This window comes from Cimex lectularius, unplaced genomic scaffold (assembly GCF_000648675.2).
Source record: "Cimex lectularius strain Harlan isolate CLEC.00 unplaced genomic scaffold, Clec_2.1 scaffold6, whole genome shotgun sequence".
Classification (NCBI taxonomy): Eukaryota; Metazoa; Arthropoda; class Insecta; order Hemiptera; family Cimicidae; genus Cimex; species Cimex lectularius.
In genome coordinates, this window is record NW_019392677.1 from 3551432 (window position 1) to 3571855 (window position 20424).

Genomic DNA, 20424 nt, shown 5'->3' on the forward strand with positions numbered 1-20424 from the left:
TGGAGTGGAAAACGGCGTCCAAATCGCCATTCAACCAGTTTTCCTTGCGCACCCTGCTTGAATTCAAATTTCCATTTCTTGTTTATTTTATATACAAGTACATATTATTTGAAATATTCACATTTGTTTCTCTTAGCCTTTTCCCTCCTTCTCCAACATAGGTTCTCTCCCGACAGCCTAATTTCCATCAAAAGCCAAACATCTCTATCCTGCCCTCCAATTAAAAACTTTGCTCCCCGTTTAACAGTAGAATTTTAAAAGATCATTATTTGCAAGGTTTATTTTTACATAAATTAGTCCCTTAGTTTCTCTATGTTTTGGTCTGAATAAATAATATTTTATTTTTAGTTGAATTTGAGCTTCCTCTATTGACGCTTGAGCTGATCGCTGATCTTGGCTCAGGGGAACAGAAGTTTGTCGAGCTTTCTTTTAAAGATTTGATCGTCCAGTTCGAGCGTGCACACACTCTTGAGACCACGATCCAAATCTCTCTCCATTCCGTCATGATGGAGGACCTCCAGAAACCGGAAGATTCGAAGCATCGTCACATCATGGTCTCTTCGAATACGAATTTGTCCGACCCCTTGGCCAACATCCCCGGATTCGTGTCAAAATCCTGCCCGAACCTCGCATCTCCACAAAATTCGATCCTGCCCTGGCATTCTTCGTTGCCCGACCACCTAGAAACCGGCGAAGTACTCGGCGCCGGGGGCAACAGGCATCAACACATTACAAGTATTGAATTATCACAATTTATAATGTAAAATACACTCACATCGATTATTTTCAGTTGCAGAAAATTCTATAGAAAGCCGTTTGAGAAATAGGAACTTGGCCGGGGGTGGGATTGGAATGAGTTGCCCTTACACACCTCCACCATCACCAAAAAAAATATCACCAAGTGTTTACAACGTACATGTAAACATTGTTATGAAACCATCAAGGCATCCTAATCTAAATGTATTGACAACACTAGACTATAAGTTTTTGATTGTTTTTAGAATATCATATTTAATTAATTGTTAATTTTATAGAACTCGCGCTATGTGACTGTAGATTTTAACAGTTTAGATGTAATTGTTAATGTTGAATCGTGGGTGGTTGTGTTGGATTTTTTTGGAATAAGTCACATAGATCAAGATATTCTTAAGGGGGATGAAAATCTACCAGGCATACAAACTCCGACTACAGTGAAATCTTGTAAGTGTCAATAAAATATGAAATAAAAGATAATACTCTAATATTTTCTTGCATATTCAACTAGTTACGGAACAGGCGGCCGGACTGGATTCTGAGCTCGAGATAACTGTAAAGTCGTTCAGTTTAATGTTGAACAAGAACGAGTACGAAGTGGCTAGGGCAGTCATGTCGAATTTCAGCGCTCACCTTGTCACCAAAGCGGGCAGCAATACGACTGAGACTGAAGCGAGCTTTGATTCTTTTGTACTGTACGATCTCACGCCACAGCACAGTTCCATCTATAGGGAGCGTTTTGTAACTGCAGGGCTCCAACTCTCCATGACAAAGTAAACAATTGTATTTTGAATATGTCCAAAATATAAAAATAAATATAATATTGTATTTTAGATTCAATTCGCCTGATTTAAATACGTTGAGAACCCATGATATAAAATTGAAGTTGAACATGACATCATTGGTCTATGTGCATACTCAAAGATACGTTGCAGAGATCCAGGCGTTCTTCAATCTGTTTCCCCGTCTGAAAAGAGAAGTCGGTTATTTCCGAGGGAATGTTGTATGTATACTTTTATTAACTTTTTAGTGTTTTTTTTAAATATATATTCTAGAAGTTAATTATTAAGTGATTTTCTAGTTGGAAAATGATGAAAATACAGTTTCAACAAGGTTGCTTTTGGAAGTGCATGCGCTTTCACCGATCATAATCCTTCCGATGAGCTCGCAGTCGACATCCGTCTTGATAGCCAATCTGGGAAATCTGTCTGTTAAAAACAACCTCTTGATGTCCAACTCTCCTGAAGTCATTCACAAATCATACGATACTGGCAAAGGTAAACATTTATCATTTTTATTGGACTAGTGCAAATACAATGCAGGTTTTGAATAGGCAGTCAAAACTATTTTTAATGTGTAATATTTCGTTACCGTTATGTAATGATTATTTAGATACCATGAGGTGCGGTTTGGTGTAATGTAGGTTTATAAAAATATTTTCTTTATCGTGTCAACGTTTCGATCTTTATAGAAATCTTCTTCAAGGCCTGGAATTTATAAACATTGTTTGAATTATTCATACTGGGTGTCCCAGTTCCTTCTGACGAAACTCAGGGAATCGATTCTACTCTTCGTTTGGAGCAAAAAATGCCCAGGAGATAATTTTCAGAAAGTTCTCTATTTTGAAGATATTAGTCAATTTAGGTTTTTTCAACTTTTCTCTACCTTACCACATAAAAACGCTTACAACTTCCAAAATGTTGAGACTTATTGCGTTACTATTTGGACCTTCCCCGAGGGAGTGGATCTTTCCTAGTTTAGACAAATGAATGAATAATAAACAAAAGAATATTAAAAAAAGAAACAATTCTTATATTGAGAAATTAACAAAATTTGAAATTAAGGTCTAAGTTTGGAATTAACAATTTTTTTAAATTTATTAAAGGAAACTGACTGATTATTATTATCTTCTTTTAAATTAAAAAAACAGAAGCAATTCTTACAAAACTAATTATTATTATTATTAATAAAATGAAATAAACAAGCTGCAAAACCGACTTTGTGAGGGTTAAACAAACAAACAAAAATTACTCTTCGTTGTAAACTAAATGATAAGAAAATCCTTTTTTTTTTTTTTTTTACAAAAAAAAAATTAAAAAAAAAAAAAAAAAAAAAACGTGTCACGATTCTCGCTTGTGTAAGGACTTTGGGCGGCCCTTATAATTGCAGTCCCGATTCTCGCTTGGTGAAGATGGTTGATCCTTGCTGCCTTTTCACCAAAAAAAAAATTCCGTGTCGCCTCTCGTTTAGCTCCAAGCCAACAGGCCTCTTCCCGTGGAAGTCTCCTTCCTCCTCCTTCTAGTCGCTTGTGGAAGGGCTTTGGGCGGCCCGTATAAATTGCACTGTCATAGACTACAACAAATCCAATTACACCATTTGAAAGAATTCTAAATTTGCTGTAAGATACTTCTTTGCAATAATCTGAATGACATAAAATGTTAGCCAATATCAGTTGGAACATGTCAAAATTACAAAATTTAAAATTTTGGTCATGATTGCATGTTCTACTGAGGTTACAAAAAAATACCTACAACTTGTAAAATTTCACAAAAACATCATCTAATATGCTTTACGGTGATATATCCAGGTTTTTAAATAACGTTCTAGTAGAGTTGAAAAATAACAATTGAATGTTCGAAAGCGTGAGCTAAGGTAAATTTGAGGGGGGGCAGCAAATTTAGCGTTCTTTCAAATGGTGTAATTGGATTTGTTGTAGTCCCAACATTTTGGAAGTTGTAAGCGTTTTTATGTGGTAAGGTAGTGAAAAGTTGAAAAAACCTAAATTGACGAATATCTTCAAAGTAGAGAACTTTCCGAAAATTTTCTCCTGGGCATTTTTTCCTCCAAACAAAGAGTAGAATCGATTCCCTGAGTTTCGTCAGAAGGAACTGGGACACCCAGTATAGGCGTTTTCAGCTTAAACACATTCTCTAAATATTTATCCTGCAAGAAGTGATCAAAATGCTTTATTCAGTGGAAATCTGTAGGAGAGATGGCGGGCGAATATGGAAGGTGCGGTAAGGTTTCATATCCCAAGTCCTTAATTTTCCTCTGGGTTGGCATTCTGACTTGTGGACTGGCGTTATCGTGAAGAATCAGCCCCTTACAGTTTACCAATGCTGGACAAAGACATTGCAGTTTCCTGTGCATTTTGTCCATTCCTTGGCAATATTTCTCTGCTCATGCAGATTTGGTTTCGGGAAGTGTTTTGCAAAGCGCTTCATCATTGCTCAACCGCTGACCTGTATGCCTCCTGTTATTGTACAGAATCCATTTCTCATCGCACATGATGATTCGATCGAGAAATGGATCATTTTGGTGGCAAAGTGCCTTTGGGCTTCGGTTAGTTCTTGCGGTACCCACTTGTCGCTTGGCTTCTTTACTTTACCAATTTGCTCCAGAACAATGGTTGAGTGGTCAATACTAAGCTCTTCCTTGAAGTGAATTTTCTTCAATCAATGTTTTTAGTAGGCCTACTGCGACCTTCCATGTCTTCAAAATGGAAATCTCCAAGGTTAAATCTCTGAAACCATCGCTTCACCGTGCATTCGCTATTGTTGTTACGCCCAGTTTGGGCTGCACTTTGCCCAAGTTTAAATTCGTACAAATAAATTTGATGAAGATCTAGTTTGTACATATATAATTTCGCAGGTCCTCACCTTATAAAATTCATCATAATCTAAAATGATTTGTATAAAAAATAACAGTTTAAAGTATTTATTATAATCCATAAATTAGATTTGTTTACATGACAAGCACCCATGAAAATAAAACAAATTTTCAAAACGTGCATTAATTTTGCACCAACCCAATACTTTTTCGCTATCTTTATTTATATATTTTTTGTTTGTTTTAGCTGTTCTTCTTGATGTTATGAAAATTGAATTGGAAAGCATGGATCTGTCAAAAGGTGAAACAATAAGCGAACTGAAGGGTAGTTCAGGGGATGCGATATCTGTCGGAAGTTACCTTGTCGAAAGAAAAGGCTCCTCTCTGCTACGAGAAAAATGCCATCTTAGCCTTCAAGTTGACAGAAACTTGATGAGCTTAATTCACTCAGGTTACTTAAATTCATTGTTTAAAATAAATATCAAATCATTGTAAAAAAATTTGCTTTAGTACCTGATATGAGCATCCATGGAACTCTTTCAACTCTAGCGGCCAATCTTACCTTAGAAGAGTATAAATTGATATCTGGTCTGCTCTCGTTCAACATCGGCGAGTGCCTTGATGACCTGCAATTGCCCAAACACTATTCAGAAATCGTAAAAAACGAAGATAACGTAAGTAATTGAAAATTTGCAAAAATCGTCATCCTAATAAATTTGTTTTTAAAGATTGACGTCTGGGTAAACACGTACATAAAGTTTGACCTTCTGGACGTCAGCGTCTGCCTTTTGACTCCGTACTGCAACTTAGCCTGCATCAACTTTATAAAATCGAGTCTTACTGTGGATAACTACAGCAACCGTACACAAGACATAGACCTGGTATCACAAGAGATTCTTATCACCGACATCCGCTATCAGGATCAGCCGGCAAACAAAAGATCGAACGTGTTCACAAATATCCTCCAACCCATTCAAATAGACGATTCCGGATCTGTCCAAGCACAAATCCATCACAGGTAAATTGCATTAATTAAGTTATTAACTTCTATTTCACTTTTATTAAGTTGTATCTGATTAAAGAAAATCAAGAAGGCTTTTAAGAAAAGAAAAAGAAAATCGAAAGAAAATGAATATAGAAAAAGGTCTTAGATTTAGTATCAAGAAATTGCAAAAGTATGTAATTCATTGTGTTATATTTTCTTTTTAAACTCTTTGACAAATTTTTCCCCCAAAGCCTCACTTTCTTCAAAGGTCAAATTGAATTTTAATTCCAACAGGAAAAACTTGGACTCTTCAAAATTTACGATCCTCTTGAACAACATGAGGCTCATGGCGATTTTGGACTGGTGGGAGTCGGTGCAAGACTTCATCATGACAAAGCCGGATTATGTTCCGGCGCCTAGTGTCGTACATTCCATCAGCAGAGAGCAGCCTCTGTATGTACAAGAGGCGCCGGATATACCGTTCGAGCTGAAACTCAACATCACTGATTCTGAAATTGTCGTTGTACAAGACACCTCACAATGGGACACAAACGCTGTGATATTAAAGGTATAACTTCTGAGGATTAGTTATAATTCTGAATATTTTTATGAAACTAAAAAATATCTTTTAAGATATGGCCTATTAAAAAGTTAAGTGGGTCATAAATTTTTTCATCCAAAAGATTTTTTTTACTTTTTAGAGCACAACTGTGATTACATACAGACCTTTGAATATAGCAAAACCAGTTTCCTTTAATTTAAATCACTGTGAAATGTTTTCCTGCATCCTCGGCATGGAAGATGAAACGGCATTATCGATAATAGATCCAGTTACTATCAATATGGAGATAATAAAACGAGAAGATCTTCAGGGGAACATAAGCAAAGTTCTCAGAGTAGGTTATAACTCATAAATTATAAATAAACGCCAAAAATGCCCAAACAAATATTTTCAGATGCACATGCAACTCCTGAGCTTGAGACTGTCTTACCACGATGTCTGCATGTTTATGCAAATGCTCGAATCCCTTCCTAGGCAAACACAACAGGCGAGGAAAGAAGCGGCAGAAACATTCCCAGTTAATTTTAAAAGTACGTAGTAAAATTTTTTAATCATGATTTTTTTTATTGAATATATATATATATTTTTTTTAGATCAAATAGAAAAATTGAAAGGCCTGGGTTTCAAGACAGACGACTGCTGTGAAGCTTTAGACAAGTGTAACGGCCAGCTCGACGACGCAGCTCTTTGGTTAACCCAACATGCAACGCCGATTGTAATTTCCAGCAGCCTTGGAACAAGCCCTATCCATGAAACAGGAGAATCGCCGTTCTCATTTACAGATGTCGAAGTAGAAACAGACAGCATTAGCTTATGTGTCATCGACGACTGTCGTGATGCAGACGTACCCCTTGTCGAGTTCGTCCTGAACAAAATCGAAATGAAACTAAACCTCGAGAAAAATTCAGGGTTGACAAAAACGGGACTTTCTGTTCACTATTACAACAGGTTGCTTTCTGGTTGGGAGCCGTTCATCGAGCCCTGGAGGTAAATTATTCACAGCTTGACTTTATTAAAGTTTATTAAAATAAAAACATTTCAGTTGCAATATTTGCTGGGAACATAAACATAATGATGATACTTCAAATAAAAGGTTGGAAGTAACAATTGCATCTAAGGACAATCTCGACTTAAATATAACAAGCTCATTAGTCGAATTGTACAAGAGTGTCAAGGAAATTTGGACGCAAGACTATTATAACCCTAAAGACAGGTTAGTCATTTTATAATAATTTTTTTTTGGAGTTTGTATAATATAGAATTTGTCTTTTAATGCTAGTGCACAGTTAAAAGGTGACATTTTTGTTAACATTTTAATGATTTTCATTTGTAATATTTCAGTTACTTATGTAACAAATTTTTAATAATTGAAGAAAATATTTTACATTACCAGCATATTTTTCTTTGTTTTATTTGAATAAAGTCAAACCCCAAAACACAAGCCATGTTTATGGCGCCTTTAAGGAACACATATTGCAAAATTTCAATATCAGTGATACTCCTCTGTGTGGGTTAAAATAACTTGACAATGAACAATGAAAGGTTGGTTGATTTAAGCATTGCAAAGACCGAACTCCGGCCCAGAGGACCACTTTATGTTGGAGAGGGGGGTTCTTGACTTTCTCACACGGCCACCCCTCCATTTCAACAATACCAGTCACTGTCACTTATTACGACTTGACACAAGGAACAGGAACTCAAAATAACGAAAATGAAAGGAGAAAATAATGTAATAACAATATGTGCTCTTCTCACACTTAAGACACTATGATGAAGGCCTTACAAAATAAACAAGTCCTTGTGCAAATTATTACAAAATAAATTAATTGATTAAATAAATTTCTTCACTTTGTTAGTTCTTGAAAGAATAGTTTTTGTTATATTAGTTTAATTTTACACCTCCCCAAAAAAGGGAGTCGTCCAGCACACCACACTAAAACAAACCCGGTGAACTCCCAGCTGGCATTCATCCAATCCGCTTCCTCGGACAGATGGATGTGTGTTGAGATTATTAGGCGATTGGTAACAGCAAAAATCTCCAATAAAACAGCAGGGCGATTTTCTCTTTTCCACAGCTTGCCACGAAGTGGTCCTGTTTCGATAACGCTCTCCGGTCTATGGTGGGGGGCTGGCCTTATCGTCATACGCTGGAGAAAAAGAAGGAAGGGAGGAAGATATAAAGAAAATATAGATGATACAAATTTAAATATTAAGAAAACCTTTGAATTTAATAAAGAAAAGTTCCTTGGAAGAAACAAAGAAAAGAAAAAAGGAAACTGAATGGTGGAACTCTCCCTGTACAATAAATTTATAAAAAAATTAATTCTTATTCTATAACATGCAAACAAACTATATATACCTGCAGGTTGAATTCAAATTAAAAACAATGTTTAATTTTATAAAGTAAGTCAAAAATATTCGCAACTGTGCTTTCTGAAATCAAACAAGGTTTAAATAATAGAACAAATGATTGTACCTGGATACCATGAACTTTATGTATATGCGAAATGTTTTGCCGGATTCATGACCCAGAATGGAACGACTCACTGCGACATTCTAGAAGATTGTACAGTCCCCGACAACCGTCTCCAACAGGAAATGAAAGGGCAGCACGATGAACAAATGATGGTGATTAGATCCAATAATCAGCAACCATGATCTCACTGGCGTCAAAATGGAATTCAAAAACTGCAAATGGCCATTAATAAAAAGATCAAGACATAATTGACTAGTGTGCCCTATACTTATTCATTAAAATGTGTTTAATTGCACACACAAAAACCAAAAGAACATAGTTGATGCCCTATACTTAAAACAATCGATGAAGACTTATTTGTGGTAAATTTGGTGGCCTCAACAGTTTAGGCGTAGACACTGTTCATCACTGTAAGGTAAAGGTCCTGGGTTCGAATCAAGAGGCCCTGCATTCGAACCTGACTTAGAAGTGGGCTTTTTTTTTTCAAAATACCGGCACCCCGAGGGTATATATAAAAATATATATTTGTGGTAAAGTTCAACACTGCAATTTTTTAATATTTAGTGACCATTAATTAATGACTATTTAGAGTTCATGAGACACTAGACCGCATCTCACAATCTCTAAATAGACACAGCAATTTTTTTCACCACTTTTCATATTTCCACAATATTTTTATTTTACTTTGTATACTACCAACTCCACGGTTCATATCTTCTCTATTGATAGATTGAAAAATTCCAAGTTCTCTGTGGTTGAAAACCTTTATTAAATTTAGTAAATTACATGGACGTTTCGGGCTCTTGGCCCATCAGATTGGGAATTATACCATGAGATTTCTCTGTTTAGTTTCTGATGATGGTACAGGAGTCCGAACGTACATGTAATTTAATAAATTGAATAAAGGTTTTCAACCACGGAGGACTTGGAATTTTTCAACCTATCAATAGAGAAAATATTTTTATTATTATCAAGTTAAGTAATTCTTGTCATTCAGAGAACCGTTGTTCAACTACCTGTTGGGTGTTGAGAAATGCCGGGTCATTACAATACTTTGTCCAAATTAATTTCAAATAAAATTTTAAGGGCTTTACCTGTATTCATATTAGGACCGCTATTGTGGCAAATACAAGTTGGAGGCCCTAATCACTCCTCTTCAGTCTCCATCTCTCTCTCTCTCTTTTTTTTTTTAAATTTTTTTTTAAAATCTAATTGGAAAAATTAAATAAGAAGTGACTTTATTTTAGTCAACTGAAATCTGATGATGGAAGTAAAGGCATCATGAGTCCTCCTGGCTATAGACGGAGATCTCCTTTCATTCCTTTCGCACTGAAAAACGACACAGGATCAAGATTATTTTTCACAACAATCACAACAACTGAAAACAAGTGAGTTCAGCTGTAATACATTATTAAAAATAAAATGTAAACTATTTCACTTTCTTCTATAATATTTTATAAATTTGTATTAAACAATTCAAATTTGTAGATGTTCTTTGGAGTTTCTTGGTTGGTAAGTTGGGCTTGCAGGGTTAAATGCTCGGTATCGTAAATTTAACGTTTTGGTCAAATTTATGACAAAAGCGTAAATGAGCTTGTAAATTACTAATTCAAACTGGAACATTTAGATCGTTTTTCATTCTAATAAACATTATCGAAAATATCCACTCATACATTTTTTTAAATTTTGTGTGTATATACTAATAGTTGAGAACAATACTGGCTTTTATTATTTTGTCAATCTTTGTGTTTTGATTTTTTAATGACATTTTGTATATTTTTTGTTTAAAAAAAATTAATTAAAAATCATTTATGAAACTACTCTTATATTAAGCAGTGGCCAAAGCAGGAAAAAATTAAATGAGAAAGATTGTAACTGGTTTATTTTTCAGCATGGAAAAACAGAAAACCCTTCCTGATCCAAACGTCGATTGGATCACTGTTGATCAACAAGGAATCGTTCCATTTACATTCCACGAGAGGGGTGAGTGTTAAGAAAATTTCCAGGGCTTGCATGATTCTAACCTTTGCTTTTTTTTTCCAGGCAAGGTGCGTCACAGAGACACACACAAACTATTGTGCCACCAAATCTTGGTAAGGGTCGAGGGTTGGCAGCCGATCGATCCAGTCACGGTTGATAGGGTCGGCATTTATTTTCGACAAGCCTATCCAGATCTTCAAGCTGTAAGTGCGCCAATTGAAAATACCGGACTTCTTGGCTAAACTACTAACTATAAAACTACTATTTAAGTTTATTATCTGTTATTAAAATTATAGATGTCATGATGTGATGATAGATTACATTCTGCCTAAATTGGCACAGATTTCAGCCCTAGAACCTGACAATTTTAACTAAAAATTTTCTCTTCAACAAAATTTTAAATGTTTTTCTACAAATTTTCAAATATTCCCAGGTTTTGGACATGCCTCAGGCCAGAGTCGTTCTTGAAGTAACTCTAGAAGGTAGTGCACGCAAACTTGTAACTGTGAGATCAGCGCTTCAGATTTCCAATCAGCTTCGAGACGTTGTAGAAATACAGTTGAACAATAAACAACTTAAACGAGGATGTATGTGGTTTAAAAGTTTCTATTTTATTTATACACGCCAATGTTTAATATTTGAATCTTAATTAATATAGCAGCCCCACTTCATCTCAAAATACCATCTGGTGCAATGTTTTCTGTGCCACTGAGCCATGCCATGGCACTCATGAGTGCGAGGCCACTTAATGAATCATCGCAGGCTAAAAATATAAGGTTTTCGAACAAGCCCATCACCTGGCAGGAAGTTGACAAGCCATGCCAAGCTGTATTCGAAGCGAGACAGTGTTTAATGAATAACGGACAATATTACAGGTACGAATATAATTTTTAAAGTAAAAAAAAAGAAAATCATGGTGCAATAAGACTTTGTAATCCTGTATGAGTAAATTTATAGATTTTGTGCAGCAATTGTTCGGGAAAATTACCCCATTGAGAAATATCTTCCATTGGCACCACCTTTAAATATAGCTTTGATTCAACCAGCTCATACAATAACGTTACTTCCGCCTTTGACAATTGTAAACTTATTGCCTTATGAGCTTTTTTACTCTGTCAAAGATGCCCCTAATGACAATAGAGTTGTAAAGCCGGGGATGCAGGATACGACTTACACGGTACTGGACAAGTTTTCTCTTTTTTTTTTTTTAAATTGAATCTTATATTTTTATTATAATTCAATTATAGGTCGACTTGGTAAATTATTTTGAACTTACGTTCAATCTTGAAAACTTCACAAAACCCGGTGTCTTGCAGATAAATGGCTCCAGCGGCAATTTCATGACTAGAGTGAAGCTTTACGACCAGGAGAAGCGAAGGCTCCATTTGAATGCAAACGTCATTTCTCAGCCTGGGGCCTGTGTCAAAGTATGTAAATAAAATAAAAGATTTTTAAAAAATTCCATCTTATGTGTTTTTTGCCAAAGGTGACGATTTACGCACCATTCTGGCTGCTAAATAAAACAGCGATACCGCTGGTTTTCAGGCAGGAAGGTGTTGCGTTGGATACTGCTGGACAATATGAAGAACACGAGGTAAATAACTTTTAAGTCTCGATTATCATGAAATTTCTTTAGTTACATATTATTGGGCTGGTGCAAAAAAAGGCAGTCGAAACAATTTTCAATTTTATAAAATAAAGAAAATTTATTTGAAATATTTTCCATTATAATTTCTACATCTTTGTCAACGTGTTAAGCGCTTTTATTCTACTGACATAAAAGTCTTTATTTTGACTCACAATAAAATCTTGGAAGGCATTTTCAACATCACCGCATTCTCTAATAATTTTATCCCTCCATAAATGATCAAAATTCCTAAAAAAGTGGAACTTTGTTCACAAGAGGTAGGGTGAATATGGAGGGTGCGGTAAGGTATATCTTAAGTCCTAAGTTCATCCTAAGTCCTTAAGTTTCTGCAGGGTTGGCATTGTGACATGTGGCCTGGCACTATCGTAAAGAAGAATCCGCCCCTTATGGTTTACCAACGCAGAACAAAGACGTTTCAGTTTGCTGTGCATTTTGTCCATTTCTTGGCAATATTTCTCTGCTGTGTTAGTTTCACCATTATCTCTGAAACCAACACTACACCGTGCATTCGCTAATGCTTCCCTACCCCTAAACTATATTGATGTTACGCGCAGTTTGAGCCGCACTTTGCTCAATTTTTTTTCCTGGCGGCTATCAACTCTAATGGTTATTTAAGCCCTGCTAAGTTTTGAGTGAAAAGTAGGCCACCAAATGCAGGCACGAGGCTGGCGGCCCGACCACTGCTACCAAGCAGGACGGACCGCGGGGGCTTCCGTACTCGTTTCATTTATTTTTAATATATTTTGAGGCATTATGGAGCCCTTTGTCTGAGATGCAGATAAAAATCATTTACAGTGTCACCTATGGAAAAGTCCATGTGTCTCCCTGCTAGGCAAGCACTGCCAAACCCCCAATGACAAGCCCCCGACCAGCGGATGACTCCCATCCTCTTGGGTTAATACTAATTAATTGGTGAATTTAAAATATTTTTGTTTTTGTTAGGAATTTAAATGAGAAAGACATTGAAGCTGTGTTATAGTTTGGTTTGTTTTTATATTTCTTTGTAAAGTTTTGTGTTTTTCAAGAACTATGATTTTTGAAGTGGAGTCAGCGTTGTCTCAAGGGCAATTTTAATGTCTGTAGGTTGTGTTTGATTGTTATCTTCCTTTACATTTTTGGCACTTGGGGGGGGGGAGGCCACATTAAAATTATTTATCCATAAATTAGATTTCAGGATTTAGCTTTGTTTACATGCGAAAATAAAACACATTTTTAAAACCTTTAATTTTGCACCTACCGAAAATATTATTTATAACTTATTTTTATGCATTTGTCAATCTTAGGTTGCCAGAATGGTCGCACCACTGTTATTCTCATTTTCTGACAATGATTCTAATCCGACAGTGACTGCAAGAGTTGGGTTGAAAGTTCATGATGACGGAACACCTCAGGTATCAGAAAATAAACTATTCCTTTTATCGGCATATGTCATATTAATAAAAATCATAAAAAGTTCTGTCAAGCGTTCACCCTTCAGTCGGGTGTATTTGTCCGCCACCTCAGAATAAGCCTTCGAGACAACCGGCCTGACCTGGTGTACGTTATTGGCATTGAGGTTCGAAAGGGTCGTGGAAGATATAGCATGACGAACATAGTCACTCTATCTGCCCATTATCAGCTGCACAACAAGTCAAGCTATAAACTACAATTTGCTCAGAAATGTTTTGCTTCCACAGTTGTAAGTATTCCCGACAATTTTTTTTTCCAATAAAACCAAAAATTTCTAGCGATTAAAATCAATTGTATGATATAAACAATTTTTTAGAATGACCCAGGAGCCCAGTCGACGTATTTGACAGCAGTTCCAAATTGTTCTCTTCCGTTTCACTGGCCGAGGCTGGACAAAGATCAACTTCTGTGCCTGAGGATGACTGAAGAGCCTCAGTGCATGTGGTCCGGCGGTTTCAAAATAGATGGAAACAACTCATTCCATTTGAACATCAGGTAATTTTTTCTCTTCAGTACCTTCGTACGATCAAATGTGCATTCGATTTTTTTTCCTTTAGGAATCCAAATGGAAGGATGTTCTTTTTACGGATTGAAATTGTTCTCCAGGGAGCGACGTATTTCATCGTAATTACCGATGCAGATACAATGCCTCCTCCGATAAGAATAGACAATATGTCATTAGTCTCTCTCACTTTCCACCAGGTATGTTTATTTGAAATTTTTTAATATTAAATTTTCATTTTAATGTTTCTACTGTATTCTATTGATATTAGGACGGTTTAACGGGGCTTCCGTGCACTGTAAGGGCGCAGAGTTCGATTCCCTATGCCTGGGATGAGCCGACATTGCCACACATTTTGACGCTTTCTGCGCCAGGAGGTGTTTCAGCGAATTATGACATGAACCAGCTTGGCGAAGGAAGTTGCTTGACATATGAAAACTTCATTTACATTGCTTTCACAGGAACTTTTAAAAAGTAAGTATTTTCAAACAAATTATTAAGAATTTGGTTTTCAAAAAAAAATTAGTGCACTGCTTTCTACAATAACTCATTAACAAAGGAATTAGGATATGGATAAGAACATAAGTTCCTTTCCGACCCTCTTGGGTACAACCAGACGCCTCCTTGTTCCATAAAAAATTTCTTCAACGTGTTACCGGTTTCTCCTCGGACCGTTGACAACTCACCCGGTCTCCAGGTTTCTGGGGCTCAGTAGAGATTTTTCCATGGCTATTCCTTTTCTCCCAAATAAATTAATAGTAATAATAATTGGGTGTCACCATTCTATATATGTTTCCCAGATGTGGGGACGTCATGTTTTTCTCATCTGGTAATCGCCCCTTCTAATTTTCAGCCCTTTAAACTTTTTTTTGTTTTTTTGTTCTCACTTTAACAAAATTTATTCTAAGATGAAGACCAGCTTATAGTAAAATAATTTATGAATTTCAGCATGAGGGAGCATATAGATATGCTGGATGTGGAGTGTCAACAGTTGGTTCTTGATGTGCCCGATGTGTCGACTGGTAAAGTCGTCCTGTCGAGGAAAATTCAAGGAGAGAGATCCCAGCTATGGAGAATGACCGCAGACGGTCATCTACAGCATGAAGGTTCTGCTCCACCGAGAGCTCGATCCGATAAAATCATGGTAGATTTTTCAATCGTAAATTTATTCGATGTAATTTACTAATGAAATTTTAATTCCAGGTCCTTGATATTTGCGACCCGGCGCCTCAGCCCAAACATTACGTCGGTCTCAAACTCCAAAGGCCAGATAAAAGGCGGAGCTCAACGCAGAGTTGGAGGTTCACGGAGGATGGAAGGCTGTGCTGTGTACACAACAGCATGTGTGTCCAGGCAAAAGATGGATTCTACGGCCTGCAGAAAGGTGAGCCAGAATGGTTTTCTTTTAACTTTTTATAACACTGACTTTTTTTATGGCTTTGATCTAATTTCATGTTTTAATATTTTTGAAAATGCCATCCTAGCACATTCTCATTTTTTCATTTTTTTTTTCCTTGTAGCAAATTAGATTTCTCTGAATATTTTGTTCTTAAGTTTTCGGTATTAGAAATAGAAAATTTTACATATGCCAAGATTGATATTTTTCAGGGGCAATCAATTCTGGTGTGCCTTGGCAGCTGTGTATGTATTATTTAGATTTTTTCTTGACTTCTTCCAGTCATATTCTATATGCTAATCTGCTTGAACGAAAAACAGAGCTTTTATTCATTTCCAATTTTTCCATTTAACAAAAGAATAACTTTTCAAATACACTAAGCTTATCGGCAGTACTGCCTTTCCTTTTTTTCCTTTCTAAATTAACATTTCTTCTTGTAGTCAATGTTTTAATTTTATTTGTGTGTGCACTCCAGTCGCTCATAATAATTTTGCTTGATTTTGTCTTGTCAGAATGTTTAGATTTTTCTTTAAATATTCTTATATGCAATGCACTATTAATATTTATCTAAGTCCCTTGCAGACGGTTTATTACCATGCCGTATAGTGGAACATGTATTTTATTTTATTAGGTTGTCTGAAAAATAATGCAGGTTTATGGTTATGAAATAAAACTAATTAAATTATATTAAATATTTTTATTAATTAAAATACCATCACTCTCAATACTCCTGACGTGATGGTAGCGTCTCTATACCCTCTGACTAGAATTTTGAATCTTTATTATTAAAAAATACTGGAAACACATTTTCTAACACTTTTGATCAATAAATTTTTTATGCTGTAAAACGGTGTCTGAAAAAACGGTAGTAGGTGAGAAGTCTGGAGAGTAGGGAGGGTGAGGCAGAACCTCATAACCAAGAATAGTTTTCATGTTGTTTAATATTTTCTTTGGTGAATGATCAGCCTTCTCAGTTTAAATATATATATATTTTTTTTTCTTTTCTTTCGAAAAGGTAGATTGGGGATGAGGACAGGACGACAGAAACAACATTTATTTTCTTGTCGAGCTTTCGGCAGAATATATCGCCTTCATCAGGACTCTGTATTAACAAATTAACATAAGTAAATTTTCAAATATACAATTTTTAAAATTTTCCTTAATTACTAACTCGAAAAAAATCATTATACTATACGAACAGGTACATGTGTGGATTGTTAAAATCAAACGTGTGGTTATATTTTTGACTGTTGGGCAAGCGCAGTCCCTATTTACATCTCTAACGTCGTAGGCGTGTTGTTTACATCTATTTTTCAATAATTGTTTAGTTTGACCATAATACACTGCACTACATTCGTTACAACACAATTTATACACAACATTGCTACACAGTTGTGTTGGCACTTTTGATTTCAATTTTGAAAAAATCATATTTCCCAAATTGTTCTTATATTTTAAGGCTATCACAATTTTAGGATTGTTTCAAATTAATTTATGGTTTTCTTTTAATTGTATAATTTGTGATATTTGATACCAAAATGTTAGGGAATTTTTTATAGATTGAAGATTGAGCCAGTTGCCAATACTGTCACATTTAGGAATATTTATTACCTTCGTTTATCGAAGGTGGGTTCTACCGGCTATCCGTTATCCACACATGTACCTGTTCATATAGTATAACGATTTTTTTCGAGTTAATAATTAAGGAAAATTTGAAAATTGTATATTTGAAAATTTACTTATGTTAATTTGTTAATAGAGTCCTGATGAAGGCGATATATTCTGCCAAAAGCTCGACAAGAAAATAAATGTTGTTTCTGTCTTCCTGGCTTCATCCCCAATCTACCTTTTCGAAAGAAAAAAAAAAAAGAAAAAAATATATATATTTCATGTTGTTGACTTGTGGCTGAGTGTTGTCGTGTAACAGGATCGGCCTTTTCTGTTTGGCTAAAGATGGCTTCAATACTGCCAATTTTTTGTGCATTGCTTCAATTTGAGAGCAATACGTTGTTTCGCCAAGATTCAAGAAGCTGTAGTAAATCAGACCGTCGAAGATTCACCAGTGCCTTTTTTTTTATTAGTTGGGATTTTGGAAAATGTGGTGCTCCTTCTGCTTTGTCGAGCCACTTGCTGTTACCTTAAAGAATCCACTTTTCATCACAAGTAACAATTCGATCCAGAAAAGTTCATTTCTGTTTCAGCAAAGAAGTGTTGCATAAACTTCATAATGATGATTTTTTTTTTTTTTTTGCAATTGTTTAATGCATGAGGAACCAAAATTTTGAGCTTTTTCACCTTTCCAATTGTATTAGGGTAGTCAGTGACAGTCGTTTTGCTAACTGAAAAATTTCTGCAAGTTCTTGAACAGTCGTTTTAAAATTTTCTTCTTTTTTAAATTAAAAAGCAGAACATCATCATCTAGGGAAGAAGTCCTTCCATGAATTTTGTCTTCAAGTCTAAAGTTTCCCTTTTGAAATTGTTTAACCCATTTCTGAAAACAGTACTTGCCCCAGACTTTAATAATGTTTCTGTCCATTTAGGCACCATTCCAATCGAGTTTAATTTCGAAAAAACGAAATTATATGAAAATCACACATTGACATCTTAATTATTCCCAAGTAATGAAATGCTACTGAGGTAAAGAAACATTTTTGTTTGGAAGAGGATTAAAAAGTGTTGACATTCATACAAAAGAATAATCCATCGAACATAAACAGTTTATTGGGGTAAAACTGTAAACATACATTATCTTCCAGACAACCCAAAAGTTTTTCATTTTAAAGTGTAAACATATGTATATATTTTATATTTTATTGAATGACTATTTATTAAAATTATAATTTTATTTTTGAATATGTTCAAGTAGTTGTAAATATCATTTACAACATATCACATGTTGGAAGCTTTAAGGCATCATGAATCATTTTTTATGGACAATTTATACTTATTCTTTTTATAATCCAAATCACAAGTTTAATCTATGTTAGATTAGATAAAAACAACAATCATTTTGTTAAAAACGAACCAAATTAGTTGTTGAAAAGCAGGTTCAATGTTTAAAATTTCTCAGAAATGTTAAAATCAGTAGAAAAAAATTTCCATTTTGACTTACCTTAAAACATGAAATATTGTTTAAAAATAAGATAATAGTTTAGGTCAGGGTTATATACTCGTTTTTTTCTTGATAATTTTGACTTCAAATTTTACAATCATCCTAGATTTTCATATAACTATTCTTTCCTCATTCAGTTTCCATCATCGTCATAACAGAATTCAGCAATGCTTCAGACAATACCACTTCCTATGTTTTAGAGAACAGAGAGCTCAGATGTGTTCTTAGTGTGCAGTGCTTTTAACAGGGTTATAAAAATTAAAAAAGTTATCGACTCCTTATTAACTAATCTTCAAATCATTGCGACAAAGTAAGACGATAAGTTCTCAGAGACAAGACCATGCATCTGCCCAAAATCCAGGAGCATTCTTGGAGTTGTACTTATTTATCAGGGCATTTGTTGAACATCACAACCTCTTTCTTTGTTTTACTTTTTATTGCTCATACCAATGCTGCGTTTTCAAGGTTTTGGAGCACGGAGCATACTCTTAAGATGTTGTGAAGTTCAACAAATCCCCTCCCATTACATGACAAATTCAACAACAACCAAAATAAATAGTTTCATCTTTATTTTACTGCTGATCTACCAATACATCCTAATAACCTATCAACAATACTGTAATTTTATCTCCTAACTTCAAATATTCAGGGGCATCTTGAGCTCAATGAAGAATGATATAAAATTTGGAAAATGAAGCTGAACAAAGACAAATGAACCTTATCCACATCCATACATTATGAGCAAACTACTAACTCTACTTAGTAGACTGAAGAACTAATCGGACGACTTTGACAACTACTAACACTTTTTGTACCAAAATCAGATGGTAAAGGACAAACCACAGTAAAAAAACATTATTTCGACCTATTTGGACATACTGTGGGAGTAGCGCTGAGCCTTCTAATATCCATATAATTCAAGCATTCAAGGAAAAGTCCTCAGAAGAATTCTTTATGCACCTTCTATGTCTCTAATCTCGCTATCTACAATGACCTCAATATTCCTTTTGTAATCGAATCTTCAGCCCATCCTACCCAACTGCTCAATCTCTTTCCCATCCTGAGAGCCTACCGCACCCTTTGTACTTAAGTCGATAACAAATTGAGTTCTGACATCATCTGGCTTCTGTCATCTTTGTACAGTGCTGACCGTATTGTTAGCGTTTGTGTCTGGGTTTTTATAGCACAAAGAACAATTTGTAATATGTATATTCATATACAGGATACAAATAAATAGTAAATAAATGAGAAGTCACATTCTTATTTCATTTTGTTTGGACTGACTATTTATATTTGTATGTTGTTGCCCTGGTCAAACTGATACACCATTTTTCTCTCCGTTCATTGCATTCCAGTATTTTTTCCATTTTCATCAATATTCTGCGTATTAGTCTAAAGTGTTTATTTATTTTTAATAAATCATAATGAAATATTAAAGAAAAAAAAATTGTTTAAAAACCAATTCATTGAGCCTAATCAACATAGATCATAAAGGATCATTTACATTTCTTGCCAGCCTATGAATACATTAAGAATGTAATCATGTAAATAGTGTTTTGTGCCTGTATCAAAATTATTGTCAGTCCTCATTGTTCGTTAGTTTTTCAGCTTAAATTTTAAGCTTTGTAGTTCACCCCTTACGATTGTTTAGGGAGCGATGCCGTCCTAGGGCCACCCCAGGCCGTCACGTACCAGACTACGGAGCAAGGACTCCCACTGGAACAAGCAGTGAGCCGGCAGCGGCTCTGGCCCGGCTCGGGTTATCTAGCTGTCCACATTGTAACAGACGGTCCAACCAGGGTTCTGAAGATAGTCGACATCAAAGAGCAAAAGGTTATTATTATTTAAATTTATTTTATTAATATTTAAAACATGTATTACTTAAAATTGACTAAAACGTGTGGTGTTTAGTGACCATTAGTTAATGTTTATTTGGAGACGTGAGATGTGGT

The 20424-nt window shown here is 35.2% G+C and overlaps 1 protein-coding gene across 1 annotated transcript in view; it reads left to right on the plus strand.

Annotated features, from left to right (window-relative positions):
* The window catches only part of LOC106673787 (vacuolar protein sorting-associated protein 13D), a 46096-nt gene that overhangs the window by 20340 nt on the left and 5332 nt on the right, over positions 1-20424 (plus strand). The window contains 31 exon segments of the mRNA XM_024225489.1: positions 349-735; positions 791-960; positions 1035-1200; positions 1265-1526; positions 1588-1756; positions 1835-2030; positions 4610-4813; positions 4873-5380; positions 5642-5915; positions 6049-6243; positions 6304-6439; positions 6503-6896; positions 6952-7122; positions 9633-9773; positions 9874-9897; positions 10277-10368; positions 10429-10568; positions 10799-10952; positions 11024-11240; positions 11323-11542; positions 11613-11792; positions 11852-11959; positions 13297-13404; positions 13467-13691; positions 13779-13957; positions 14020-14164; positions 14236-14438; positions 14913-15108; positions 15168-15348; positions 15573-15605; positions 20124-20305. Coding sequence (XP_024081257.1) covers positions 349-735; positions 791-960; positions 1035-1200; positions 1265-1526; positions 1588-1756; positions 1835-2030; positions 4610-4813; positions 4873-5380; positions 5642-5915; positions 6049-6243; positions 6304-6439; positions 6503-6896; positions 6952-7122; positions 9633-9773; positions 9874-9897; positions 10277-10368; positions 10429-10568; positions 10799-10952; positions 11024-11240; positions 11323-11542; positions 11613-11792; positions 11852-11959; positions 13297-13404; positions 13467-13691; positions 13779-13957; positions 14020-14164; positions 14236-14438; positions 14913-15108; positions 15168-15348; positions 15573-15605; positions 20124-20305 — 5960 coding nt within the window.